Genomic DNA, 27,956 nt, shown 5'->3' with positions numbered 1-27,956 from the left:
GATGCCACTCGCCCCGCCCTGGCCCGCCCCCTGGGAGACCCGCCCTCTTCCCATTGAGAAACTCCCGCGGCCCAGACGCGGATGAATGGGAGCATGCAGGGCGGGGGCGGGCCCCCCCAGCGGGCGGACACCCCAGCCCCCTTTCGGTCCGGGCGCTGGAACACCTGGGTCGAAGGAAGGGGTACCGGCTGGGTTGGACACCTACAACCTGCCAGGGTTGGGGGTTTGGGGGGGTTGCGGAGGAGAATGGGGAGGGAGTGGAAGAAACTTGCTCAGCCTGGGTCCTGGAGGGACAGCGCTGAGTGGAAACCGAGCTATAAATGGGAACCCCTGGGAACTTGCTAGTTTCCGCGCCCTGGGGAGGCGGGGCCCCGGGCTCCTTTGGGCTTGTGGGTCAGGAAGAGGGCACCGAGTTTGCCTGGGAGGCAGCGGGGACCCCAAGAAGAGGGGAGTTCAGCTCTCCCCACCCCAAACCCCTTCTCAAAATCTGCCTCTGCCTGCCGCGTTACCGCTGCAAACCACAGCACGTCCTGAGATCCAGGAATCCAGCCCCCGCAACTCCCCCTTTCCCAGGACCCCGCAGTCCAGGACCACCCCCTCGCCCCCACTCGGCCGTGGTTGCCGGGTGACGGCTGGGAGGCGGCGGTGCCCGGGCTGGGGCAGGCGGGGAGGCTGGGAACCGCGCAGCTTGTCCTGACGGCTGCAAGCCGCCCAGCTGGGGCGTTCCCACGCTGTCGCCCGTGCGCTGCGCAGCTGGCCGGACAGGTGGGTGGGACCCTGAGCCGACAGAGGGGGGTCCTGGGGGTCTGGGACCCTGGGTCTGACATCCTTGAGCCTGTAGGATCTGGGGATCCACATTCAGGAGCTCAGATTCTTGTATTCCTAAAGAGCAGGGGCATGGACGCCCAGGATTCTAAGACTAGGGGCTCAGATCTCGGATGACTGAGAAGCTAACGGCATGAACGCTGTGTTTCTGAGGAGCAGTTGGGGGCTCAACTAGGTGCCCTGCCTGCAGCAGAGTGCAGTTGGGAAAGGATGACCAGGGGTCAGAAAATCTGGTCTTAAGTCTTAGAGTCAGTGGATTTAACCACCAATCTCTCTCCCACCCCCACACAGGCCCAGGAGGATTTGAAAATCAACAGACAGTGAACATCTGCCCTAAGTCCTGTGTGTGTTTGGGGGCGGGAGGTGGAGAATTGAAGGTCTGAACTCCCCCATCCTTGGGAAGAAGTGGCTGTGGGCCTGGACTCCTGCATCTGAGACGGTGGGTCTGGGGGGTCCAGACTCCTTGAACTCCTGGCTTCTGTTTGGGGGAACCAGCACCTGAATTTTTTTTTTTTTTTTTTTTTTGTCTTTTTATGGCAGCACCCAGGGCATACGGAGGTTCCCAGGCTAGGGGTCGAATCAGAGCCACAGCAACGCCAGATTCGAGCCACGTCTGCAACCTACACCACCACTCACGGCAACACTGAATCCTTAACCCACTGAATGGGGCCAGAGATGGAACCTGCGTCCTCATGGATACTAGTCAGATTCATTTCCGCTGAGCCACAACGGGAACTCCAGCCCCTGAATTTTGAAATAAGATGAGCTTGGGGCCAGGCCTCCCGAGTCTTGGGGTGGAAGTCAGGTAGTAAGGCTGTTTTTCCAGACACCTGACATCGTTTCCACTTCCTGTCTCTCTGGGGCCACGGGCGTGGAAAGATGGAGAGGCTGAGGTCCCAGGAGCATCCAGAGAAGGAAAACATCCAAGGTGGGGGTGGGGTGAGGTGGAAGGTTTGTTCTAATTAAAGGTCCCAGCAATGGACAGCTCTACGCCGTGGCCCCGAGGGACACCATCTGGTGATGGTCCTATGACAGAGCCTCCAGCTCTGCCTCCAGTCCATTCCCCAGGAGGTGTGGGGGCAGTTGGCAGAGAGAATGTGGGAGGAGGCAGGGAGTCAATGATGGGAAGGAAGAAGAAAGACTAGATGGAACATCAAGGATGGAGCTGTGGCGGCTCAGACCAGATGCCTCATCTTGTTCCTGGAGGAGGACCAGATTTGGGGGGGGATCATGGCGGGGGGAGAAAACGAGCAGTTCCAATTCCTGCAGGAGATAAGCAGGCGGAAGAAGCTTATCCCATGTGGGTGTGTATGCGCATACTGGGGTGGAAAGGGCAGGCCAACCAGCATATGGTTATAAAATTTGAAGATGTGACAATCCGGGGGACTCAGATGGAGAAACAAATAAAGTAAAGAGACACAGGAGTTCCCATGGTGGCACAGTGGAAAAGAATCTGGCTAGCATCCATAAGGATGCAGGTTCAATTCCCTGACTTGCTGAGTGGGTTAAGGATCCGGTGATGCCGTGAGCTGTAGTGCGGTTCACAAATGCAGCTCTGATTCGACCCTTAGCCTGGAAACCACCATATATATGTCTTGGGTGTGGCACTAAAATGGCAAAAAAAAAAAAAAAAAAAAGGAGAGAGAGAGAGAGACACAAAGTTTGGCTGAAACCAAATCTTTTTTAAATTATTTTTTTGTCCCCACCCGCAGAAGTTCTCAGGCCAGGGATGGAACCTGAGCCACAGCAGTGACAATGCCGAATACTTAACCTTAACTGCTAGGCCACCAGGGAACTCCACAAATGTTGACTGAGCATTGTGTGTGAGAGACTCTGAGGTGAGATGAGAATAGAGACAGAAAGAGAAAAACAGGAGTTCCCATCCTGGTTCAGGGGTTAATGAATCGACTAGGAACCATGAGGATGTGGGTTCGATCCCTGGCCTCGCTCAGTGGGTTAAGGATCCAGGATTGCTGTGAGCTGTGGTGTAGGTCACAGATGCAGCTCGGATCTGGTGTTGCTGTAGCTGTAGTGTAGGCCAGTGGCAAGAGCTCTGATTCGACTCCTAGCCTGGGAACCTCCATATGCCACAGGTGTGGCCCTAGAAAAGGCAAAAAGACAAAAAGAAAGAAAGAAAGAAAGAGAAAAACAGACGTGTTCAGCACAGTGATGGAGTAACCACCTAGTAGAGAGAAGGGGAGAAGGACACTGAGACAGAGAGCGAAAGTCTCAAAGCAATGGAGAAAGATAGGAACATAACTTGAGTTGGACAGAGGGAGGGAGAGAGACAGAGTCCCCCAGAAAGAAAGAAGAGACAGGGAGAGACAGAGGGAAGCTATGTGAACTAGAACTTTTTAGCTCTTGCCAGAAGGTTCCCACGCATGGCTCATTGCTGGTGGCCTCAGACCCTGCCTTTCACTCCCACCCACTCTGACTGCCCGGCACACTTACACATTAGGCACTTACACACCCACATAGTGTACATGCTTTCACAGATCACAGTTCACTCTTAACTTCCCCAGGCTCATACGCATGCTTACACACTCACATGCCCTTGACACACCTGTGTGCACCAAAATATCTGTACTCGGTTTCTCACACACACTCTTGCATGCTCCCCAGCAGAGATCCCTGACCTCCCTGAGAGGGGGCTGTATACTCAGGGCAGGAAAGGACTTGAAGGTCCTGGACCAGGGTAGGAAGAGCCAGGGAGCCTTGCTCCCATGCCCGCCTAGCTCTCTGCCCCTGACGCTGAGCTGGAACTGCCTGGGTCTGACCCGCTCCCCCTTACCCCTGGCCCAAGCCAGGCTGGCCCTTGGGGTCATGGGGGCAGAGGAGGCTCCGAAGAATGTGCCTGGCATGTGCTGACAGGGGATTTCTTGCTCCAGCTGTGCTGGGAGGCGCCTCTTGGGTTGAGGCTTGAAACTGGAGAGTGTGCCTGGGGGAGGTGGCCTTGTGAGGATGAGGTTTGAGATCTGACTGGGTTTGAGAACACGTCCCGGCTCTGCCACTGAGCACATCATCCATCTCCTGGGCTCGGGGACTGTTGGACTTTGAGCAGTGGGTCCTCCCTTTGGGGCTGTGAGCAGAGACCAGGGGTTGGGGGGCGCGAAAGAAGAAAGAGAAATAGAGACGGACATCAGAGACGGAGATGCTTAGAGGGAGAGAAAAAAAACCTTAGACCAGGAGAAAGAGAGAGAATACAGGAGGAAGAGTGGGCTTAGGGTGGGGGAGAGACAGGGAGACAGAGGGAGCTGGGGGAGACCGCTAGACTCACTGCTGGAAAGAGAAAAACAGACAAGACTTGGCCAATAGGAAAAAAGAAACAAAGAAAATACAAGAGACGGAGACAGAGAGAGACCCAGAGGAAGCCAGCGGCGGACCCTGGAGGCAGGCAGTGGGCGCTGAAGGAGCCACAGGCACTGGGATGGCCCTGAGGATCCCCATCAGGGCTCTGCTGCTCCTCATGGGGCTGTTGACCCCAGGTGAGTGGGATCCTGACCCTCATCCCACCCACATTCTCCAGACCCTCTGCCTTCTTCTTCTTCTTCTTCTTTTTTTTTTTTTTTTGTCTTTTTAGGGCTGCACCTATGGCATGTGGAGGTTCCCAGGCTAGGAGTCGAATCAGAGCTGTAGCTGCCAGCCTACACCACAGCCACAGCAACATGGGATCCGAGCTGCATCTGTGACCTACACCACAGCTCACAGCAATGCCGGATCCTTAACCCACTGAGCAAGGCCAGGGATCGAACCCGAAACCTCATGGTTCCTGGTTGGATTCGTTAACCACTGAGCCATGATGGGAACTCCCTCTCTGCCTTCTTCTATCCACACCTTTCTGTCACCAGGCCTGGCCCAGGTGCTGGTCCCTGCTGCAGCCCCCCGAGGCTTCTGGGCTCTGCCTGAAAACTTGACGGTGGTGGAGGGGGCCGCTGCTGAGCTGCGGTGTGGGGTCAGCGCCCCTGGCAGCGCGGTGCAATGGGCCAAAGGTGGGCTGCTCCTAGGCCCTGATCCTAGGATCCCCAGTTTCCCACGGTACCACCTGGAAGGGGACCCTACTAAAGGTAAGGGACCAGAGCCTGAGATCCTGCGCCACCAGCAGAGGCTGACCGTGGCCCTGACCTTGAGTTCTACCTGCAGGTGAATTCCACCTGCATATTGAAGCCTGTGACCTCAGCGACGACGCAGAGTATGAATGCCAGGTCAGCCGCTCAGAGACAGGCCCTGAGCTCGTGTCACCCAGAGTGATCCTCTCCGTCCTGGGTATGGGTGAGAGACCCCCAGGACCCATGAGTCTGTAATTCCACCCTTGCCTGCTCCAGGGCCCAGGAGGCCAAGTTCCCAGAACCCCCTTCCTCAGACCCAGGGTTCAGAACCTGTTTCATGAGCAATGTGACTTCAAGCCCAAATCCTCTTATTCTTCTGGCTTATTCCAGCTTACCCCAGGCCCTTTCTCACCAGTGCCCCCCAAGGTGCTTCAGCTGACCCCCGAGGCGGGGAGCACGGTCACGTGGGTAGCTGGGCAGGAGTATGAAGTCAGCTGTGTGTCTGGGGATGCAAAGCCCGCACCTGACATCACCTTTCTCCGCAGTGAGTGTGGGTGAAATGGTGGGGGCAGTGTGTGAAGCCCCTGTAGTGGGAAGGGGGTGGGTCCCTGCCCAAGGTCCTCCTAGGGGCCCCAGAAAATATGACATTTCTGAGATGGGATGCAGGAGCAGTCTTGGAGAGATGCTGAGGCCAGTGGGGGACCCAGGGGATGGGAGGGCACATCCAGGGAAAGGTACTAAGGACTTCTTGGGACTATTGGGCTGGGACTCAGGGAAGAGGCTGACACTCCCGACAGAGGTATGGATGTCTTGTTGGCATAGAAACGAGAAGCTGAGATAATGGGGTGGGTGATACAACCTGGCCGGGAGGGGAGGGGCAGGGAGGGGAGAGAGGAGACCCAGGACCCAGCCCTGAGGACTCAAGGATTCAGGGAGACTCAAATGTTTGGAGGGAATGAAGCTAGTGCTTTTCCTCCAGAACCAGGAGGGAGGGGGTCGCGTGTTCACCTGAGGACCTCCAGGCCATGGTCCCCTGGATCTACTTCGGGGGGAACCTAGCACCCCTCTAGACCTCTTGTTACCCCAAGGTGGACAAACAATTTCTGACATCTCTGCTAATGTGAATGAGGGGTCCCAGGAGAAGCTCTTCATCACCAAGGCCACGGCCAGGTATGGAAGTTGGGGTGTCCCCCCTAAGCCTGACCCCCCCCAAATCTCACCACGAAAACCCCATCGCCCAGGGATTCAGGGATGGAATCTTGGGTGAGGTATGAATGACTGTGACCCAATTCTTCACCTTGACGCTCTCAAATATCTCCATGGGAGCCTCAGTTCCAGAGTAGCAAGTGTCAAGCACCAAGTATCAGAGATTTTGGCTGGGCGTGGGCCTCTGGGACCTCGATCCTCACTACCGACCCCCAAATCTCTTCCACAGAACTCTAGATCTTAAACAAAATCAGCCTAGAGACTTAAACCAGGTGTGGGGACCTGGGGTCCTCAGCCCTTCACTCTGACTCCCCAAATTTCAAACAATAACTCTGAACCCCAACTTCCCACCCCAGGGTGACACCCCAGAGTTCGGATAATGGGCAGTTACTGGTGTGTGAGGGATCCAGCCCAGCTTTGGACACCCCTATCAAGGTGTCGGTCACCATGAATGTTCTGTGTAAGTGGGGAACTGAGTCAGCTGTTGGCTCTGGGGAGCAGGAATTGAGGGGCCTGGGGAAGGACAGGGGGGCTCAGGCTCTCAAAACAAACACAGGCATCTAGAGGCAGGTTGTGGGGGTCTCGAAAAATGGATGAGCTCTCCAAGCCCACTGAGTGATGGCTGCTCCCCAGTCCCCCCAGGACCCCCTGTCATTGAGTGGCCAGGCCTGGATGAAGGGCATGTGCGGGCAGGGCAGAACTTGGAGCTGCTGTGCATGGCCCGAGGGGGGAACCCGCCAGCCACACTGCAGTGGCTGAAGGTGAGGACAGAGGCAGGCATGGGGGAGGGGGGACAAGGGCGGGGGTCAGGAGCTGGTCCTCAGCTGGCCCAGCCCTATCCTTCGCTCCAGAATGGCCAGCCCATGTCCACACCGTGGGGCACCAAGCACGCTCAGGCGGTGGCCCGCAGCATGTTAGTGATGATTGTGCGGCCGGAAGACCATGGGGCGAGGCTCAGCTGTGAGGCCCAAAACAGCGTGTCTACAGGGATCCAGGAACGCGGGGTCACGCTGCAGGTCACCTGTGAGTCCCGGTGCCAGCTGCCCATCTGTCAGTCCATGCCCCAGAGAACCATCTGTTTGTGCCCCCACTCACGCCCATCTGATGCCAAAGACCTTGTCATCTGCCCCCAGTCTCCTGTCTGTCTGGGCTGATCTGCAAGATGTCCCGCCCATCGTGCCTGTCCTCTGTCCCCTCATCCCTGCAGTTCCCCCCAGTGCCATTACCATCCTGGGATCTGCCTCCCAGTCTGAGAACAAGAACATGACGCTCTCCTGCATCACCAAGTCCAGTCGCCCACGGGTCCTGCTGCGATGGTGGCTGGGCTGGCGGCAGCTGCAGCCCACAGAGGAGACGGTCATGGATGTGAGGAGTTGGGGGCAGGACCTGGGCAGGCTCCTGGGCCTGAGGGAGGAGGGCGCTGAGGGCACAAGGCCTGGATCTGGGAGAGGAGGGGTCTGGCAGCTTGCATGCCTTAGTCCCTGGGGAGCATGCGCCTCCCTGGGGCCTCCCGGATCTAATGAAGCAGAGGGTGGAGATGATCCATGTGTCCCTTCTGGTCTGGGGTGCACTTGGGTCACTGGTACCAGCAGTGGGGGTGCCTTAGTCCCCAAGTCTGAAGCTTGCTTCCTGCCAGGGCCTGCATGGCGGCCACATCTCCATGTCTAACCTGACATTCCTGGCGCGACGGGAGGACAATGGTCTGACCCTCACGTGTGAGGCCTTTAGTGAGGCCTTTACCAAGGAGACCTTCAAGAAGTCGCTCACCCTGAATGTGAAATGTGAGCCTCCACCTTTGTCTGGGGGTGCCCCTTGCCTCAGAGACCCCCACCCTCAGGTCCCAGCCCAGAGAGAAAAGCCACTCTTTCTGGATCTCCCCACAGATCCTGCCCAGAAGCTGTGGATCGAGGGCCCCCCAGAAGGGCAGCGCCACCTCCGGGCTGGGACCCGAGTGAAGCTAGTGTGTTTGGCCATTGGAGGCAACCCAGACCCTTCGCTCACCTGGTACAAGGTTAGTGCCCAGCAAGGGTTGTGGGGTGGCCAGGAATGTGGGAGGGGGGGTGGGGGATGAAGGCCCTGCTTGTCCCCAGAGTCTTGAGAAATCTTGGAAAACCTGAGTTTCTTGAAAAATACTGGAAGAGTTCCTCTTGTGGCTCAGTGGGTTAAGAACCTGACATAGAGTCTGTGAGGGTGCAGGCTGGATCCCTGGTCTTGCTTGGTGGGTGAAAGAGCCAGCATTGCTGCAAGCTGTGGCAGAGGTCATTGACGAGGCTCGGATCTGGTGTTGCCATGGCTGTGACACAAGCCTGCAGCTGCAGCTCTGGTGTGGCTGTAAAAAGAAAAGGAAAGAAAGAAAGAAAGAAAAATGCTGGAGATTTTGAGCTTTTCCAGGGAATTGGAAAAGACAAATGCCATGAGAATTAGGTGAAAACTTAGGAAAACTGAGGAAATCCTGAAAAAGCATTGAGAATTCTAGAACAAAAGAAGGAGTTCTAGATCAGGACTGGGGATTCTAAAGAAAAGGCAATTGATTTCATTAAAATTAAAGGAAATTCTGGTGAAATCTTGGAATTCAGGAGAAATAGCAGAAATTTTAGGGAAAGATTAAGATTTCCAGGAATAAAAACAATGGTGGGCAAAGGATAGAATTTGGGGGAAAGACTAGTAACTCCACAGAAAATGTGATAATCCATTAATATTAAATTGAACTTTGGGGGATTTGGGGTAAGATAATGAAAGTGCATTAAAATTTTAAAATTCTGACAGCATTCTGGGAGCATCTTGGGAAATTAGGAATCCAGCGAATATTGTGAGGGAAAGACTAGGAATTACGGGAATGAAATTGAAACCCATTTAATTGGATGGAATTCTGGGGAAATGCCAAGAATTGGGGCAATACAAAGGATTCTAGTAAAAGACCAGTGTAATACGAGAATATTGAGAAAGGGTTCAGAAATCGGTGACGAGGACTTCCCATTGTGGCTCAGCGGAAACGAATCTGACTAGCATCCATGAGGACACAGGTTCGATCCCTGGCCCCACTCAGTGGGTTAAGGATCTGGCTTTTCTGTGAGCTGTGGTGTAGGTCACAGACACAGCTCCAATTCGACCCCTAGCCTGGGTATCTCCATATGCCACTGGTGAGGCCCTAAAAAGCAATAATAATAATAATAATAATAAAATTGGTGACCAGATAATGGAATTAAGGGAAAGAGCAAAGGAAAATCTATACGGAAAGTGGGGATTTTAAGAAAAAGAACCAAGGATTTAAAAAAAAAAAAGAGGAGTTCCCATCGTGGCGCAGTGGTTAACGAATCCGACTAGGAACCATGAGGTTGCGGGTTCGGTCCCTGCCCTTGCTCAGTGGGTTAACGATCCGGCGTTGCCGTGAGCTGTGGTGGAGGTTGCAGACGCGGCTCGGATCCCGCGTTGGTGTGGCTCTGGCGTAGGCCGGTGGCTACAGCTCCGATTCAACCCCTAGCCTGGGAACCTCCACACGCCGCGGGAGCGGCCCAAGAAATAGCTAAAAAGACAAAAAAAAAAAAAAAAAAAAAAAAAAGAAAAGAAAGAAAGAAAGAATTCTGGGAAAAGTTTGGGAATTCCAAGGGAGTTTCCTGGCGTAGGATGTTGGTAAACACAGCTGGAATGAATTTTGAGGAGTGGGGCTGAGGGGCGGCAGAGGGCACCGGTAGATGCAGGGCTCCCTAGCGCAGACGAGGCGGTGGGGGGGAGAGGGGGAGGCGTGGAACCGGCGGTGGGATCAGACATCAAAATCTCAGGGTTCTGGGGGTGCAGCAGGCAGGAGGGATTTCGGGTGGGTTGTGTTCAATTCCCGGCCGCATTCCTCCACCCCAGCTGGTGCCCCGGAAGGGGGCGCCTTTGCCTCGTCACACAAAGGCTTTATCTGGGCTGGCGGCAGCCAATCCAATGCGGGCGTCTCGGGGCGGGGAAAGGCTGCACTACACGTGGTCTCCCACTCCTTCTCGGCGCTCAGGACTCGCGCACCGTGACGGAGCCGCGGCAGGCCCAGGAGCCACGGCGGGTGCAGCTGGGAGGTCTGGAGAAGTCCGGGAGCACCTTCTCCCGAGAGCTCGTGCTGGTCACGGGTCCGTCGGACAACCAGGCCAAGTTCACCTGCAAAGCCGGCCAGCTCAGCGCGTCCATACAGCTTGTGATTCAGTGTGAGGGGGCGCATGGCGCGCCTGGGAGGGATGGCTTCGCAGCGGCGGGGAACCGAGTCAGTGCTGGGGGTGGGGGCAGGGGTGTGTGTGGCTGCGGGGTGAGGGTGGAGGCCTTAGAGTCCAGGCTCCCACCAGGCGGAAGCAGGCCGAGCCTCCGCCTCACCTTTGGGCTTTGCTCCTTCCGTGGGTTCTCCAAGTCCCGCCAACTAACGTGACGATCCTGGCCAACGCGTCGGCGCTGCGCCCCGGGGATGCCTTAAACTTGACGTGCATCAGCGTTAGCAGCAACCCTCCGGTTAACTTGTCTTGGGACAAGGAGGGGGAGAGGTGAGTGGCCCCGTCCCTCCCCGCTTCTGGTCACGTTCCTCGACAGGCATGTTCCCCCACCCCACCGCCGCCACACACACACCTGCTGTCCTGTGCTGTCCTGTCAGTACCCGATAGCCAGGCTCTGGCTCTGGTCCCACTTCCTGTTTGGTCCACAGGCTGGAAGGTGTGGCCGCCGCACCCCGGAGTGCTCCATTCAAAGGCTCCTCTGCTGCCAGGAGCGTCCTTCTGAGAATGTCGTCCCGCGACCACGGCCACCGGGTGACCTGCCGCGCCCACAGCACGGAGCTACAGGAAACCGTGAGCGCCTTCTACCGCCTCAATGTACTGTGTATGTGCGCCGGCCGGACACCCACCTTGATTCCCTCCTCCCTCTATACTATCTTCACCTTGACCCTGTCTTTGACTTCCATTCTAAACCTTGGAACTTTCCCGACTTTTATCCTGACACCTGATCCTGCATCAGCTCCTATCCTCTCCAACCTCCATCTTGCCTTTTGTCCTCTACCCAAACTCCTGAACATGGCCCCCAACCCAAACCCTCTTTACATCCTTAAATCTGACTCTGGCTTCTACGCTTTCCCTGAATTCGATTCTAACCTTGATCCTACACCTAATCCAAGATCTCAGCTCTGACCTTAATTGCTGAACTTTACTACTTTGTCCACAACATTAAAATCTACTTTTAATCTCGACCTTAACCCTTTATAGCTGCACCTGATCTCAAATCCACCCTGAACCTTAACAATCCTGACTTCCATCCATTGGTGCCTCTTCCACAGACCCTCCAGAGTTCCTGGGCGAGCAGGTGCTTGTGGTGACCGCGGTGGAGCGGGGGGAGGCACTGCTGCCAGTGTCCGTGTCTGCCAACCCTGCCCCAGAGGCCTTCAACTGGACCTTCCGTGGCTACCGCCTCAGCCCAGGTGAAGGGAGGGGAGGTGGAGAGAGGTGCAGGTCTCCAGGACTCTGGGACAGGAGGGTCTGGCAGACCCCTCACCCTGACTTCCCCCAGCTGGTGGCCCCCGGCATCGTATCCTGTCTGGTGGCGCTCTGCAGCTGTGGAATGTGACCCGCGCTGACGATGGCCTCTATCAGCTGCACTGCCAGAACTCAGAGGGCACCGCGGAAGCGCTTGTGAGGCTGGATGTACACTGTGAGCCCCCTCATCACCCTAGGAACTAGGGAGCTCTGCCCACCATGGAAACCACACCCACCCAGGGAATAGTACCCTACGTGGAGTTTCCTCATTGTGGAAGCTCTGCCCACCCAGGGGTAGTCACCCATCCTTGAAGCCTCCCACTCTCCGAGTTCCCACTGTGATTGAACCACACCCACTTTAGGAAATTTGTCTACTAGAGAGACCCTATGTAGAATCTCTGCCCACCTACTTCCATCAGGGAGCCAAGCCCACAGTGGAAGCCCCACCTCCATACAATTCTGGAAGTCCACTAGACCTACTCTTGTCACCACAGTGGCACAGGAGAGGGTGAGGACAACCTCACTAACCCTGAGAACTTTACTCAAAAGGCAGATGTTGTCACACTCATAACTCCTGGGTACTTCTAAGACACCTCTCCCACCTGGGGCCCTCTTCCACCACGGCCCATCTGGGCCCCAGTGCCTTCCCCAAGCTCCTGCCTTCTCTAGATGCTCCCATCATCCGAAATCTCCAAGACCCTACTGAGGTGAACATTGGGGGTTCTGTGGACATAGTCTGCACTGTTGAAGCCAATCCTATCCTTCCAGAGATGTTCAGCTGGGAAAGGCTGGTGAGGACCAACTTTGGCAAATGAAAGTGGGGGCTGGGGAATGTTATTTCTTGACTATGAGCTCCTTGGGAGAAGGGGTCAACACCTACATGACCTATATGACCCTGTAAAACTATGTACTTGTGGCATGCTCCAAGAACTGTTGAATGGCAGATAGATGAATGGATGTGGGAATGGATAACCAGGTGAGTGAGTGGGCAGGTGGATGGATATATAGATGGATAGGTAGATGGGTGGATAAACAGGTGGATAGATGAATGAGTGGATTGAAGAGCAGACAGAGAAATGAATACTTGGATGAATGGATCAATCAGTGGGCAACTGGATAATTGAATGAACGAAATGAGTAGATATATGGGTTAGATTTGCGAGTATATGATAGATAGATATGACATCAGTGGAAAGATGTCTGTGGAAGGATAATGGATGAATGGATGGATGGATGGGTGCATAGGTCAGTGGAGAGATGGAGAGAAGCATATATAGGTAGCTAGATGAGTTGATGTATAGATGCATATATTTATTAGTTCTTGCATGTGCTAGTGAATAGCTGATGTGGATGACAATGGTTTGAAGGGAGACAAATGGTTTAATGAATGAATGTGTGAACGGATGAATGGATGGAAGGAGAGTTTGATGGATGGATGGGTAAATGGATGAACTGATGGATAGATGGATGGTTAAATGGATGGGTCGGTGGGTAGATGATTCCAAGTATGAATGGTTGCATAAACGGATGAGTAAGTAGCTAGATGGATCTGTGGGTGACCAAATGAATGGTGGGTGACGGGGGGGAAATTTTCTTTGCTAGGGAGTGTGATTGTGACTGAGAGGATGAGGCCACAGATGGGACCCGGTTTGGGGGATAATGGAGCAGGGCGGACTAGGGGGCCATTTCCTGAGTCCTGGGCTCCTAGGGAGAAGAGGAGGAGGACCAGAGCCTGGAAGACATGGAGAAGGTGTCAGAAGGATCCACGGGACGTCTTCGAATTCACCATGCCAAGCTGAGCCAGGCTGGTGCTTACCAGTGCATTGTGGACAATGGGGTGGCACCTCCAGCCCGAGGGCTGGTCCGTCTTGTCGTCAGATGTGAGTAACATTAAAGCCCTGACTTCAAGGCCTGCCACTAAGTGCACATATCATGTCCTTCCATATACCTCATGTTGACTTCCAACCCCTCTAGTTGCCCCCCATGTGGAGCATCCCACTCCCCTAACCAAGGTGGCTGCCGCCGGAGACAGCACTAGTTCTGCCACTCTCCACTGTCGTGCCCGAGGTGTCCCCAATATTGTCTTCACTTGGACCAAAAATGGGGTCCCTCTGGATCTCCAGGATCCCAGGTGAGCCCAGGCCCAGCCAGGTAACTCCAGCCCTCATCTTGATCCCCTAGCCCTGGTCATCCTCCCTGAGTTCCTGCCACACCTCCTCTCCAGGTATACGGAGCACACATACCACCAGGGTGGCATCCACAGCAGCCTTCTGACCATTGCCAATGTGTCTGCAGCCCAGGATTATGCCCTTTTCACGTGCACAGCCACCAACCCCCTCGGCTCAGACCATACCAACATTCAACTCGTCAGCATCAGTATGTTGGGAGGATGCTATGAGGGTATCGGGAGGGTGCTCCCTCGGTCAGTCCCCAAGTCTCTCTTGCTCTCTCTTTTTTTGCTGTTGTTGTTATTGCTTTTAAGGTCGCATCCGCAGCATATGGAAGTTCCCAGGCTAGGGGTGGAATTGGAGCTGCAGCTGCCAGCCTACACCACAGCCATAGCAACATGGGATCCGAGCTGCATTTGCAACCTCCATCACAGCTCACAGCAACGCCGGATCCCCTACCCTCTGAGTGAGGCCAGGGATTGAACCCAAAACCTCATGGATACTAGTTGGATTTCATTTCCACTGTGCCACAACAGGAAGGCCAATCCCCAAGTCTCTGGTTGCTCCTAGGGTGGCAGTGTTCCTGAAACCTGAGTTTCATAAACGGGTTTATAAATGAAGATGGAGTTTTTGCCTGCCCTGAAAATCCAAAAGGAGATTGGATTTTTAGGGAAGCCCACAACAAAGGGGAAGAAAGAGACAGTTTCTCTCTGTCTCTCTCTTTCTCTTTTTTTTTTTTTTTTGCCTCACCCATAGCATTCGGAAGTTCCTAAGCCAGGGGTTGAACCCTTGCCAAGCAGTGATCCAAGCTGCTGCAGCGACAATGCCAGATCCTCTGCCCACTGCTCTACCAGAGGACTCCAAAGACAGGGCTCTTATTTGCTCAAGTAACTGAAAAGTAGATTTTCAGGAGTTGCTGGGTCTAGATTCAGCTGACATCTCTCAGGACTGCTTTTCTCTGTGTTGGCTTTATTGTAAGGCTTCTCATAGTGGTCTGTTGGCATTCCCAGGGGAGGTGAATCTTTTTTCTTCCTATCAGTGGTATGAAAGTACTAGAAGTAAGATCCATTGGCTCCACTTGCCTCCCAGCCCATCCCTGAACCAATCAGGTGGTGAGGGGAAGGCAGTGCTCTCATTGGACAGACCTGGTCATGTGTTCATTCTACCAGAAAGGGAGTCACTTCCATCGGAAGCATGTGGGCGAGTGGCCCTCCCAAGTCTATTCAGGCTTCTGTAACTAGAAGAAATGAGGGGAATGGATACGAGATAGATACAAAAACTCACTACAAGAAATTCTCTTTGTGGCTCAGTGGGTTAAGAAAACCTGACAGAGGGTCCATGAGGATTCAGGTTCGATCCCTGGCCTCACTCAGTGGGTTAAGGATCGGCATTGCCACAAGGTGTGGCATAGGTCATAGATGTGACTCAGATCTGGCATTGCCGTGGCTGTGGCTGTGGCCAGCAACTGCAGCTCCAGTTCAACCCCTGGCCCTGGAACTTCCATATGCCACAGGTGCAGCAATAAAAAAAAAAATATCCCGTACAAGAAATGTATATTATACAGCCAATTCTTATTCTTTGTGGGATCTGTATTTGCAAATTTGCCTACTTGCTAAAATTTACCGGAAACCTCCAAATCAATACTCATGCTGCTTTCTCGGACATTCAGCAAACTGTACAGAGTGGGTAAAAAATCTGAGTCACCCAGTGAGCACATTCTCAGCTGAAGTGGAGCAAGTCGACACTTTGCCTTCTTACGACTCTCATATTGTAAATGTGTCCTTTTCGTGGTCTATTTACTACCACATTTTTTGCACTTTTGTGCTTTTTTTGTGAGTGATTTTTGCCATGTATTTGCTGCATAAGATTTTGCTATATAAGCTAAAGTGCTGTCCAGTGTTTCTGAGCTCAAGAAGGCTGTGATGTGCTGTTTGGAGAAAATGCTTGTGTTGGATGAGCTTCGTTCAGGTGTGTGTTATAGCACTGTTGGCTGTGAGTTCACCATTAATGAATCAACAGGATATATTTATTTTTATTTTTATTTTATTTTTATTTTTTTACTTTTTTTTTTTTTTTTGCCTTTTCTAGGGCTGCTCCCATGGCATCTGGAGGTTCTCAGGCTAGGAGTCTAATCAGAGCTGCAGCTGCCATCCTACACCATAGCCATAGCAGTGCGGGATCCGAGCCAAGTCTGCAACCTATACCACAGCTCAATGCCAGATCCTTAACCCACTGAGCAAGACCAGGGATCAAACCCACAGCCTCATGGTTCCTAGTTGGGTTTGTTAACCACTGAGCCACAACGGGAACTCCCTCAACAGGATATATTTAATAAGGTGTCTTTAAACAGAAACACACATAAAATATGATCATGTATTTATTGTGGTGAAAATATGACGAGAGACTTGCAGGAATCTAAGCCTGCATTTCCCCTAGAAGCAATGGTTTGGTATTTGCAAATTGCATGTTCACGGTGACTTTACAGAATGTGACCGCCAGGAATATTGAGAATCAACTTTATATTTAAAATCATGCTGAGGAAAAATCTGGTAGGAATCTCTGACTATCTCCCCCATCCTTTACCTCAAAGGCCGCCCTGATCCACCATCCGGATTGAAGGTCTTAAGCATGACCCCGTACTCAGTGGGGCTGGAATGGAAGCCTGGCTTTGATGGGGGCTTGCCGCAGAGTTTCCAAATCAGGTGGGTCCCTGTCACGGCAAGAAGGGGTGACAGCCAGTAGCAGTGGCAGGGCACCTCTCTGAATGCCTGTCCTCCATTTCATGCAGGTATGAGGCTCTGGAGACTCCAGGGTTCCTCTACATGGATGTCCTACCACCCCAGGCCACCACCTTCACGCTGACTGGGCTGCAACCTTCTACACGATACAGGGTCTGGGTGCTGGCCCGCAACGCCCTGGGGGACAGTGGACTAGCCATCAAAGGGTCCCAGATCTCTGTCACCACCCCAGGTGCGAAGGGACATTTTTGAGCAGGTTGCAGAATTCCTCGGAGGACTTAATAGTGTGGTCTAGTGAAATTGATGCTTTTATTCTCTTTTTACAGATGGAGAAACTGAGGCCCAAAAAGGTTAAGCAAATTGTCAAAGCTCACACAGACAGAAGGAGATGCAAATGAGACTTAAACTCAGACTGATTAACTCCAGAGATTAGTTTTTAGCCACTAAACTGTACTGTCTGAATGTGATTAATGACATAATGAAGTTAGAAGAGAGTTTGTATTGAATGAAAAAGAGAACATATGAAAATTGTAAGGTGCAGCTAAAGCAGTGCTTAGCAAGAAATTTATAGCATTAAGTGCACATATTAGATTTCTTTTTAAAGTCTTCTAATTGACTCTCAGTTTCCAGCTTAAGAAACTAGAAAAAGGACAAATTAAACCCAAAGTAGACAGAAGGAAGGAAAGAATAAAGAGCAGAAGTTGATGAACTAGGAAACAGAAAAACAATAACGAAAAATCAATGAAACCAAAAGCTGCTTCTTTGAGAAGTTCAGTAACATTTATAAAGCTAATCAAGGCAAAAAAGAGAGGAGACACAACTTAACCAATATCAGGACATTACTACTGATTCTACAGACATTAAGGGGGAATTAGGATGTTTTATAAACAACCTTATATCAATACAATCAGCAACTTCGATGAAATGGATACCTTCCTTGAATATGACTTAGAACATTTTGACTCTGGTAGACATGACAGTGTAGTGGCTAATCACACATAGCCCAGATCAGACAAGCCTGGGCTCCAGTCCCAGTTTTGCAACTTCCTAATTGTGAGAGTTTAGGCAACTTACTTAAGATTCAGTACAATCTTTATGCCTCAGTCTCTAAAGATAAGGTATATCTCCAATTTATGTAGCTCAGTTTCTGAAAGTAAGATCTTAGACAGTTGTGAATGTTGAATAAATGAATATATGTAAAGTGCTTAGACCAGGGCCTGTACAGAGTAAGTGCTATGTAGATGCTAATTTAAAGACATGTCCCCCACTCACACTCTGTTTAATTAGCTCCATGAAAACTCTCTTCTCCTGTCTTTCCCTTCCTGACAGATCAGCCTTTTTCCTCATGGAAATAAGGATTCATTCCCATCCTTATAATCGTCCCTCCTCTCTCCCTTCCACCTCTACTCCAGTTTTCCCTTTAAGCAGTAATGCATAGTACCTCCCTGGCTCTAGAACTCATGCCTCTATTAAAACATCCTGAGAGCCCAGCATCTTTTTTGATTATGCCCCCACATTGACAATTCAGGTTCTAAGGACCTTCCACACCATAAAGCCCTCAAGAATAATTTTTTTTTTTTTTTGGTCTTTTGTCTTTTTTGTTGTTGTTGTTGTTGCTATTTCTTGGGCCGCTCCTGCGGCATATGGAGGTTCCCAGGCTAGGGGTTGAATCGGAGCTGTAGCCACCGGCCTACGCCAGAGCCACAGCAACGCGGGATCCGAGCCTCGTCTGCAACCTCCACCACAGCTCACGGCAACGCCGGATCGTTAACCCACTGAGCAAGGGCAGGGACCGAACCCGCAACCTCATGGTTCCTAGTGGGATTCGTTAACCACTGCGCCACGACGGGAACTCCTAATTTTTAAAATTATTTTTAGCATGAGAATGGCTTAATATTAATAGTATTGCCATTATCATCAGCAATTTCCAGTTCTCTTTGAACTATTCCTAAGCAATTATACATTAGTTCCCATGAGTCTCAAAATGGGTTGAGAAGCTTAATGGGAGCCTGAGAAATATTTAAGGCTTATCCCAGTTTGTTGGTATTAATTTGCAATCTCTATATCTACCTCCCAGGTCTACAGGAACCTTCTGGAGAACCCGACTACCAGTCGCCCACAGAGCAGCCTGCAGGCAAGTCCCCAATCCCTGAACACCCCTCTACCCCCAAAAAAACGTTCTGGTCTCTAACACCACTCCCTGTACTTCGTAGTCATAGCCCCTTAAGACTTTGCTCTGCCCTGTAGGTCCTCACCCATATCCTTAGCTCTCCGTCTTGCCTGGATGTGATAACTTTTCTTTCTTTTTAGTTCAGTTTAATTTTCTTCTTTTTTTTTTTTTTCCCCGTCTTTTCCAGGGCCACACCCAAGGCATATGGAGGTTCCCAGGCTAGGGGTCTAATCAGAGCCATAGCCGCCAGCCTACGCAATAGCCACAACAATGAGGGATCCGAGCTGAGTCTGTGACCTACACCACAGCTCACAGCAATGCCGGATCCTTCACCCACTGAGCGAGGCCAGGGATCAAACCCACAACCTCATCGTTCCTAGTCGGATTCGTTAACCACTGAGCCACGACGGGAACTCAAGTTTAATTTTCTTCATGGCCACACTTGTGGCATATGGAAGTTCCTGGGTCAGGGATCAAATCAGAGCTGCAGCTGTGACCTACACCATAGCCACGGCAACACTGGATCCACGCTGCATCGGCAACCTATGCCAAAACTTGCAGCAACACTGGATCCCTAACCCACTGAGTGAGGCCAAGGATCAAACCCGAATCCTCATGGATGGTGGTTGGGTTCTTAACTTGCTGAGTCACAACAGGAACTCCTGATTCAGTTTAATTTTGAAAGAACTGGCTGACTCCATGCTCTGTGCAGAGCCTGTGTCAGTTGCGTTTTGCTGCATAAGAAACCACCCCGAACGTGGGCACTTATCTCAACAAACATTATTCCTCATGAGTCTATGAGGGACTGAAGAGTTCTGGTCCAGGCTACTGTCAGCCAGCACCTCCAATGGGACTGGTTGGTCTAGGACGGTCCCCCTCCTCACATGTCTGACAGTCTGGCTCTTGGTTGGGACAGTGGAGATCACTGGGCCACCTGTGTCTCCTTGACTTGTTCACATGGTGGAGGTGGTCACGGGAGTCCTGAGAGCAGCAAGAGAGGGCAAACTCCAATTTACAGGCACATGTCAAGCTTCTGAGTCTGTCACATTTGCAACTGTCTCATTGGCTAAAGCAAGTGACGTGCTCAGCTCAGAGTGGAAGGGGAAGACTTGAGAATATGGATACAGGGAGAGAATTATGATCATGTTGCAAATAATCCCCTTTAGCGCCTGAGAAGGTGGCAAGTGACAGAAATTCGGCTGTTGTTGGCGATAAAAAGAATTGCTTGGCTCATGAAATTGAAAACTCCAGGAGTAGCTAGTTTCAGGTGGTCCAAAAATTCCCCAGGAATCTAGTTCTCACTCTCTCAACCTGGCCTTTAACTCTGATGACTTCCTTCTCAGGTTCTTTCCTTAAAACAGCAAAGAGGAGTTCCCCTGCACTCAGGGGGTTAAGGATCCAGCGTGGTTCCTGCCGCAGCTTGGGCACGGGTTTTACCCCTGGCTGGGGAACTTCCACATGCCTTGCCCCCCCCCAAAAAAAAAAGTCAAATAAATCCTCCCACACCTTCAGCTTTCATTCCACTCTTTTTTTTTTCCCCCCGGTCTGCTGTCACAGCGTATGGAAGTTCCCAAGCCAGGGATCAAATCCAAGACAGAGCTGTGACTTATGCCACAGCTGTGGCAACACTGGATTATTAACCCACTGCCCCACAGCAGGAACTCCTTGTTTCACTTCTCAACAGCTGGCAGAAGAGTGTCCCGAATGTTCTGGCAAAAATCTACCTTGAGTTAGAGTTCCCAGTGTGGCTCAGCGGGTTAGGAACCCACCTAGTATCCATGAGGATGTGGGTTCAATCCTTGGCTTCACTCAGTGGATTAAGGATCCGGGGTTGCTACAAGTTTCGGTCTGATCCTTAACACAAGCTCGGATCCTGCGTTGCTGAGGCTGTGGTGTAGGCCGGCACCTGGGAACGTCCATATGCCGCGGTGTGGCCCTAAAAAAAGAAAAAAGAAAAAAAAAAAAAAAAAGGCTACCTTGAGTCAAATGCTAGGCTCTGAACTGAGCACTGTGGGAAGAGGTGGGTGGGCGCTCTTATTGGCCAGGCTAGAATAAGTGTCCTGCGGGGAGTCCTGTGGAGCCATCCAGATGTGATTATTTCCTCAAAGGAAAATGAGTGCTGTTAAGAGAAGATGGAGAAATGGATGCTGACTAGATATATGTTTAGAGGGACTTAGTCTTGTCCTCAGGGGTATAGCAGAGGATTCTGATATTGTTTGTGCAAAGAGGAAGTCATTTGAGGAGTTCCCATCGTGGCTCAGTGGTTAACGAACCCGACTAGCATCCATGAGGACGTGGGTTTGATCCCTGGCCTCGTTCAGTGGGTGAAGGATCCAGTGTTGTCGTGAACTGTGGTGTAGGTTGCAGACGTGGCTTAGATCCTGCATGGCTGTGGCTGTAGTGTAGGCTGGTGGCTACAGTTCCAATTAGACCCCTAGCCTGGGAACCTCCATATGCTGCAGATGTGGCCCTAAAAAAGCAAAAAAAAAAAAAAAAAAGGAAGTCATTCGAGATGGAGTTTGAAGGGAGAAGAGAAGTTTGCTTGAGAAGAAAGGATATTTAAAGACAGACATTTGACTATTTGAAGGCTTTGGCAATGTGGGCTTGCCTCAGTGATTCTGGAAACAGCCAGTGCTTTAGCTTGTGTGGCTAGAGGGTCCAATACCATTGTCTGTGGTTGGTGAGTAAGGCTGGAGACCTGGGAAGAGGCCAGATCACAGAAGGTCTTGAGTGCCCAGCTAAGGAGCTGAAGTTCCTGCTTGAGTCTATACACAGGGCTTGGGCAAAGGTAGGGCCCACAGCTGATGGCTTGATCTGAGAAAGGCGCTACTCGCCCTGGGCTGGAAAGAGGGAATGGACATGGAAACCCTTGCCCTGACCTAGAAGTAGGGCCTTGTTTGGTCAGGGGCAGGTTTTTTCCAGAGATCCCTAGTTGAGGTCTAAAACCAATTATCTGAGGCTCACTAGGGGGTATCTCCCACCCCACAGGACCCTCAGGGCTGCCACTGCTGCCTATACTGTTTGCTGTTGGGGGTCTTCTGCTGCTTTCTCATGCCTCCTGTGTCGGAGGGTTTCTCTGGCATCGGAGACTGAAGCGTCTTGCTGAAGGTGAGGAGAGGCCCTTCCTCTGCCGGGATGGAGCCTCAATGGTGATGGGAGCCCCTGCGGTTGCTGCACATTGAAGGTCTCCCCGGGCCAGATGGGCCCCAGGGGTGGCTCTCTGACCCCTTCTTCCCTCCTTTCCTCAGGCATCTCAGAGAAGACAGAGGCAGGGTAAGTGGGGATGTTGGTCTGTAAGGAGGACTCTGGGGAGGAGAGTCGAGGGTGACAGGTGTCTGAGGGTCAAGACCCAACTGCCCTCCATGCCTCCATCCTGGAAGGTCGGAGGAGGACCGAGTCAGGAATGAATACGAGGAGAGCCAGTGGACTGGAGACCGGGATACTCGAAGCTCCACGGTGAGTGGGGGTGGTCCTGACACCTCACCAATGGGAACTGAGAGTGACTAAAACACCACCTTTAGCTTTGGGTTCATCAGTGTCCTTTCCAGGAATGATGGAGTCAGAGGAAGAAAAAGATTTTATCTGTTTTTTTTTTTTGGGGGGGGTGTTGACAGGTTAGCACAACAGATGTAGAGCCTTATTACCACTCGATGAAGGACTTCAGCCCACAGCTACCCCCCACGCTGGAGGAAGTGTCTTATCCCCGAGGTGAGTGGCGGGCACATTGGAACTGCCCTCCGCTCATAGATGCCCCTGACATACACCTGACGTCCTGAGCATCCCCTCCTTCTGCTCCAACTCCAGGTCTTGAGGAGGAGGATGTGGCCTTCCCTGGGCACCTGTATGATGAAGTGGAGAGAGTGTATGCCCCATCCTGGGCCTGGGGACCCCTCTATGATGAGGTACAGATGGTAAGGAGAGTTGTATCAGCGGAAGTCTTTCCTGGCTAGTGCTAGAAACCCACCTCCTCCTGCTTGTATCAGTTAGGGTAAGCTAGCTGCTGTAACAAAGAAGCCTGGCCATAATCCAGTGGCCTAAATCAGGCAGTCTATTTCTTTCTCAGAGGTGAGTGGTCCTGCTGCACATGGTTATTCTGGAGCCCAAGTTCTTTCCGTTGTGTTTCTCTGCTATCCTTAGTGAGTTGACCTAGTTTTCATGGTTAAGCCAGTTCACTGAGGTTTCAACAGGTGAGAAAGGGAAAAAGAGAATAGCCTGGTAGAGGCACAACCCTGACTTATGGTCCAGGCCCGGAAATGGTACATTCTGCTCTCATTCCACTGGTGAGAATACAGACATGGCCACACCTAACTGCAAAGGAGGCTGAGAAATCTAGTCCACTTGGCCGCTATGGGCCTTACTACATTCTATTACTGTGAAAGAAGGAAGGTATGTATTTGGTTGGATAATTAGCCATCTCCACTGTACTGGTTGAGCAGAGAGATATAAAGAAATAATTTTTTGGCCCACTCAATTGAAAAGTCAAGGGATAGAATTGTCTTCAGGTCTATCTAGAATTTCCTCTCTAAAGATGTCCCTAGCAAATTCAGGTTTGTATCCTATTAGATTAGAAAACTTCTAAGAAAGAGAATGCTTCTGCTTCTGCTTCTTTTTTGGTCTTTTTAGGGCCGCACCAGCGGCATATAGAGGTTCCCAGGCTAGGGGTCCAATCAGAGCTGTAGCCGTCAGCCTATACCACAGCAACACCAGATCTGAGCCACATCTGTGACCTATACCACAGCTCATGGCAACAATGGATCCTTCACCTACTGAGTGAGGCCAGGGATCAAACCTGCATCCTCATGGATATTAGTCAGGTTTGTTAACCACTGGCCACAACAGGAACTCCTGTTTCTTTTTTACAAAATTTCTTTTTCTCTTCTTTTTTCCTTTTCTTCTTTCTTTCTCTTTCTTTCTTCCTTCCTTCCTTTGCTTTTTAGGGCTGCACTTGCAGCATATGGAAGTTCCCAGGCAAGGGGATGAATAGGAGCTGCAGCTGCCAGCCACAGCCACAGCCACAGAAATGCCAGATCCAAGCCGAGTCTGTGGCCTACACCACAGCTCACGGCAATGCCGGATCCTTAAACCCACTGAGCGAGACCAGGGATCAACCTGTATCCTCATGGAAACTAGTCAGGTTCATTGCTGCTGAGCCACAATGGCAACTCCTGAATGCCTCTTTTTCAATATTTCCAAAGCCTCAATGCAAACACCTATTTGTTTTTTTTGTTTTTTTTTTTTTCCTAGCAAATTTATTTATTTATTTATTTATTTTTTTTTTTTTTTTTTATTTTCCCACTGTACAGCAAGGGGGTCAGGTCATCCTTAGATGTATACACTGCAGTTACAGTTTTTTCCCCCACCCTTTCTTCTGTTGTGACATGAGTATCTAGACGTAGTTCTCAATGCTATTCAGCAGGATCTCCTTATAAATCTATTCTAGGTTGTGTCTGATAAGCCCAAGCTCCCGATCCCTCCCACTCCCTCCCCCTCCCATCAGGCAACCACAGGTCTCTTTTCCAAGTCCATGATTTTCTTTTCTGAGGAGATGTTCATTTGTGCTGGATATTAGATTCCAGTTATAAGTGATATCATATGGTATTTGTCTTTGTCTTTCTGGCTCATTTCACTCAGTATGAGATTCTCTAGTTCCATCCATGTTGCTGCAAATGGCATTATGTCATCCTTTTTTATGGCTGAGTAGTATTCCATTGTGTGTATATACCACATCTTCCGAATCCAATCATCTGTCGATGGACATTTGGATTGTTTCCATGTCCTGGCTATTGTGAATAGGGCTGCAATGAACATGCGGGTGCATGTGTCTCTTTTAAGTAGAGCTTTGTCCGGATAGATGCCCAAGAGTGGGATTGCAGGGTCATATGGAAGTTCTATGTATAGATTTCTAAGGTATCTCCAAACTGTTCTCCATAGTGGCTGTACCAGTTTACATTCCCACCAGCAGTGCAGGAGGGTTCCCTTTTCTCCACAGCCCCTCCAGCACTTGTTATTTGCAAACACCTATTTGTTTAGCTTGGCTCACATACTCATTGCTGAACCACTGAGGCAGGGAATAGAATATGCTAATTAGACAAGTCTGGATCAATGGGTCAGCCCCACTCAATCCACCAGACTGAGAGTGGAAGAGGGCTGGAGAGCCCAGAGGGAAGCGAAGTTGGTGGCTGGACAGGCACCTTGACCACCAACTACGCCTCACCTATTGCCTCACAGTGAAGGAGGTTGGGGGGAGAACCCTTGACTTTCTGTGTGGCCTTGACTAATGCTCTGGCAACTGTGGGCCAAAGAGTACGCTCTGTAACTTAATTCCTGATGGGGCGCTGTTCTCCCCACCAGGGTGAAAATACTATGCACACTGTCCAGGGTGCTGAACCACATCTGCCCTCTGAAGCACAGATGCATTCTGCACACTTTTCCTGTAAAGAGCCAGAGAGTAAATATTTTGGGCTTTGCAGGACATACTGTCTTTCTCAAAACTACTCAACTCTGCCATAAAACAGCCATAGACAGTACGTAAGCAGACAATTGTGGCTAAGTTCTGATAAAACTTTATTTTTTTTTATTTTTTATTTTTTTGTCTTTTTGTCTGTTGTTGTTGTTGTTGCTGTTGTTGCTATTTCTTGGGCCGCTCCCGTGGCATATGGAGGTTCCCAGGCTAGGGGTTGAATCGGAGCTGTAGCCACCGGCCTACGCCAGAGCCACAGCAACGCGGGATCCGAGCTGCGTCTGCGACCTACACCACAGCTCACGGCAAGGCCGGATCGTTAACCCACTGAGCAAGGGCAGGGACCGAGCCCGCAACCTCATGGTTCCTAGTCGGATTCGTTAACCACTGCGCCATGACAGGAACTCCTAACACTTTATTTTTGAACACAAATTTGAATTTAATTTTCATAGGTCACAAGTTCTCCTTTTGATATTTTCCCAGCAGTTAAAAAAAATGTAAAACTGTTCTTGGACAGTGCAGAAACATGTGGCCCATGGGCAAGTCTTCTCTAAAGTTTGCTGATCTAAATCAACCGTTTGTTGGGTGTTCTCTTTTGGCGCAGGGGGTTAAGGGTCCAGTGCTGTCACTGCAGTGGCTTGGGTTCAATCTCTAGCCTGAGAACTTCCACATGTGTGGCCTAAATAAATAAAAAAGCCATTTTCTCCCAAATCTAAGGTAAAGCACATCCCCAGTAAGGACCACCCTATATGGCCTTTTTTTTTCTTCTTCTTCTATTTTGATGAGGAAATATTTTGGACATTGACAAGTCTAACAGAGTCAAGACTCACATTCTACTCTTCCCTTAGCTAATATTGCACACTTTTAAAAGTTTCACATGTATGACATTCAAGTTACTTTTTTTTTTTTTTTTTTTGGTCTTTTTGTCTTTTTGCCATTTCTTGGGTCGCTCCCGAGGCATATGGAGGTCTAATCGGAGCTATAGCCACCGGCCTACGCCAGAGCCACAGCAACGCGGATCCAAGCCGCATCTGTGACCTATACCACAGCTCACGGCAACACCATATCCTTAACCCACTGAGCAAGGCCAGGGATCAAACCTGCAACCTCATGTTTCCTAGTTGGATTCATTAACCTCTGAGCCACGACGGGAACTCCTCAAGTTACTTTTTTGACAGGAAATCATGAGATAGCTTGGACTTGCTTTAAAATAATCCAGTTAGTGGGAGTGAGGCATGAGAAGAGAGAGATCTAGAGAACTCAAGATTGACCAAAGGTTGATATTGTTGAAACTTGGTGATGGGTTCATGGGAATTCATTATAATCACTCTCTTCTCTGTCTATGTTGGAATTCTTCCATAAGTGGAAGCAAAAACATTTTTTTTCTGTAAAGTTGAGCAGGAGAGTGTATCCCCCAGGGCTGCAGATGATGACCCACAGATCATCTGTCTATGGTTCTAATTCTGCTTCTGCTTGTCAGGGCCCCTATGACCTCCACTGGCCTGAGGACAAGTCTGAGGATCCAAGAGGAATCTATGATCAGGTGGCAGGAGATCTGGACCCTACAGAACCTGACGCCCTACCCTTTGAATTGAGGGGACATCTGGTGTGAAATCTTCTTGACACCCTTTTCCTACACCTGCAGGTCAGAATATTCCAATGGTCCTTTTTATGCCAGCCCAGGCTGAGCTTGTGATGTAAGCTCCAAAGGGACTGGGCTTTTTCAGGAGAGCACGTGTGTAAGTGACAGAAGAAGTTTTAATCTGATGTCAAAGTATAAACAAGGCTTCTCTTGGGATTGGCTTTAGAAACTAAACTTCTCCATAGAGACACAGTGAATTGTAAAAGACATCTCAATAACAAAAAGCTAATCTGAGGGTCTTTATGCTTTTTTTTTTTTTTTTTTCTCTCAGCCATGCCTTTGGCATGCAGAAGTTCCCAGGCTAGGGATCCAACCTGCACCACAGCAGTGACCTGAGCCACATCAGTGGCAAGGCTGGATCCTTAACACCTAGGCCACCAGGGAACTCCTCCTTATTTTTTTTAAAGTAACATTTTCAAAAATGGGAAAAGATATGTTAGGAACTCAATTCATTTTGAGTTCAACTACATCTGAAATAGCTAATAATAAGTGGAATTTATGAACCATTGTTATGTCTCACTTGTTTTGTTATTTTCCACAGTTATCTACAACATTTTGTATAAGCTATGACACTTGTATAAACATAAATAGACTCTATAGAAAATTAAATAAACTACAGAAACAAGCTAGACACAAAAGAATACATAGTGTATAATTTTGCTTATAGAAATTGCAGAAGAGGCAAAGCTGATATAGTTCAATATAGATTAATATAGTCACCACAGGGTGACAGAGCAGATCAGTAGTTGCCTGGGGCCATGAGAAAGAACTGATTGGAAAAAGGCATGAGGGAACTTTTTGGGGTCTTGGAAATGTTCTATATCATGGTTGTGGTGGTAGTTACATGGGTGTATACATCTGTCAAAACTCATTCAACTGTAAACTTAAGACCGGTACATTTTATGGTGCATAAATTATATCTCAATAAAGGTAACTTTAAAAATAGGATCCATAAGAAAGCAGCATAGGGAGATAATTTTTTTTTGGTCTTTTTTTGTCTTTTTTTAGGGTTGCACTGGCAGCATATGGAGGTTCCCAGGCTAGGGGCCTAATGAGTGCTGCAGCTGCCAGCCTGCTCCACAGCCACAGCAACACCAGATCCGAGCCATGTCTGTGACTTACACCACAGCTCATGGCAACACCAGATCCTTAACCCACTGAGCAAGGCCAGGGATTGAACCTGAAACCTCATGTTTCCTAGTCAGATTCGTTTCC

The 27,956-nt window shown here is 50.5% G+C and overlaps 1 protein-coding gene across 7 annotated transcripts; it reads left to right on the top strand.

Moving 5' to 3' along the window:
• Positions 1-651: 651 nt before the first annotated feature.
• Positions 652-27,700, top strand: NPHS1 (NPHS1 adhesion molecule, nephrin). 7 transcript variants are annotated; one of them, XM_084960491.1, is made up of 31 exons: positions 652-765; positions 1,117-1,264; positions 4,141-4,310; positions 4,674-4,889; positions 4,966-5,088; positions 5,287-5,415; positions 5,960-6,041; positions 6,434-6,537; positions 6,711-6,838; positions 6,929-7,100; positions 7,285-7,442; positions 7,714-7,858; positions 7,961-8,088; positions 10,072-10,258; positions 10,456-10,585; positions 10,744-10,916; positions 11,368-11,508; positions 11,598-11,738; positions 12,233-12,354; positions 13,272-13,443; positions 13,538-13,694; positions 13,788-13,939; positions 16,322-16,433; positions 16,520-16,701; positions 18,547-18,603; positions 21,628-21,747; positions 21,888-21,912; positions 22,020-22,095; positions 22,254-22,347; positions 22,444-22,541; positions 26,580-27,700. In XM_084960491.1, the coding sequence occupies exons 3-31, from the start codon at positions 4,253-4,255 to the stop codon at positions 26,709-26,711; spliced, it is 3,714 nt and encodes a 1,237-aa protein (XP_084816617.1). In that variant the 5' UTR covers positions 652-765; positions 1,117-1,264; positions 4,141-4,252; the 3' UTR covers positions 26,712-27,700. The 7 variants fall into 7 exon arrangements, 6 of the variants coding, with proteins under 6 accessions (XP_084816617.1, XP_084816615.1, XP_084816618.1 ...); XM_084960489.1 differs by having other exon boundaries at positions 22,444-22,550; XR_014806061.1 differs by lacking the exons at positions 652-765; positions 1,117-1,264 and adding an exon at positions 3,813-3,885 and having other exon boundaries at positions 10,744-10,885; positions 22,444-22,550.
• The last annotated feature ends 256 nt before the right edge of the window (positions 27,701-27,956 follow it).

This window comes from Sus scrofa, chromosome 6, assembly GCF_054392235.1.
Source record: "Sus scrofa isolate SSC_HxYL_T2T_F1_AM1 chromosome 6, Sscrofa_HxYL_maternal_Yorkshire_Landrace_v2.0, whole genome shotgun sequence".
Lineage (NCBI taxonomy): Eukaryota > Metazoa > Chordata > Mammalia > Artiodactyla > Suidae > Sus > Sus scrofa.
The sequence above is the reverse complement of the archived record's forward strand: the minus strand, read 5'-3'. Positions and strand labels throughout refer to the sequence as shown.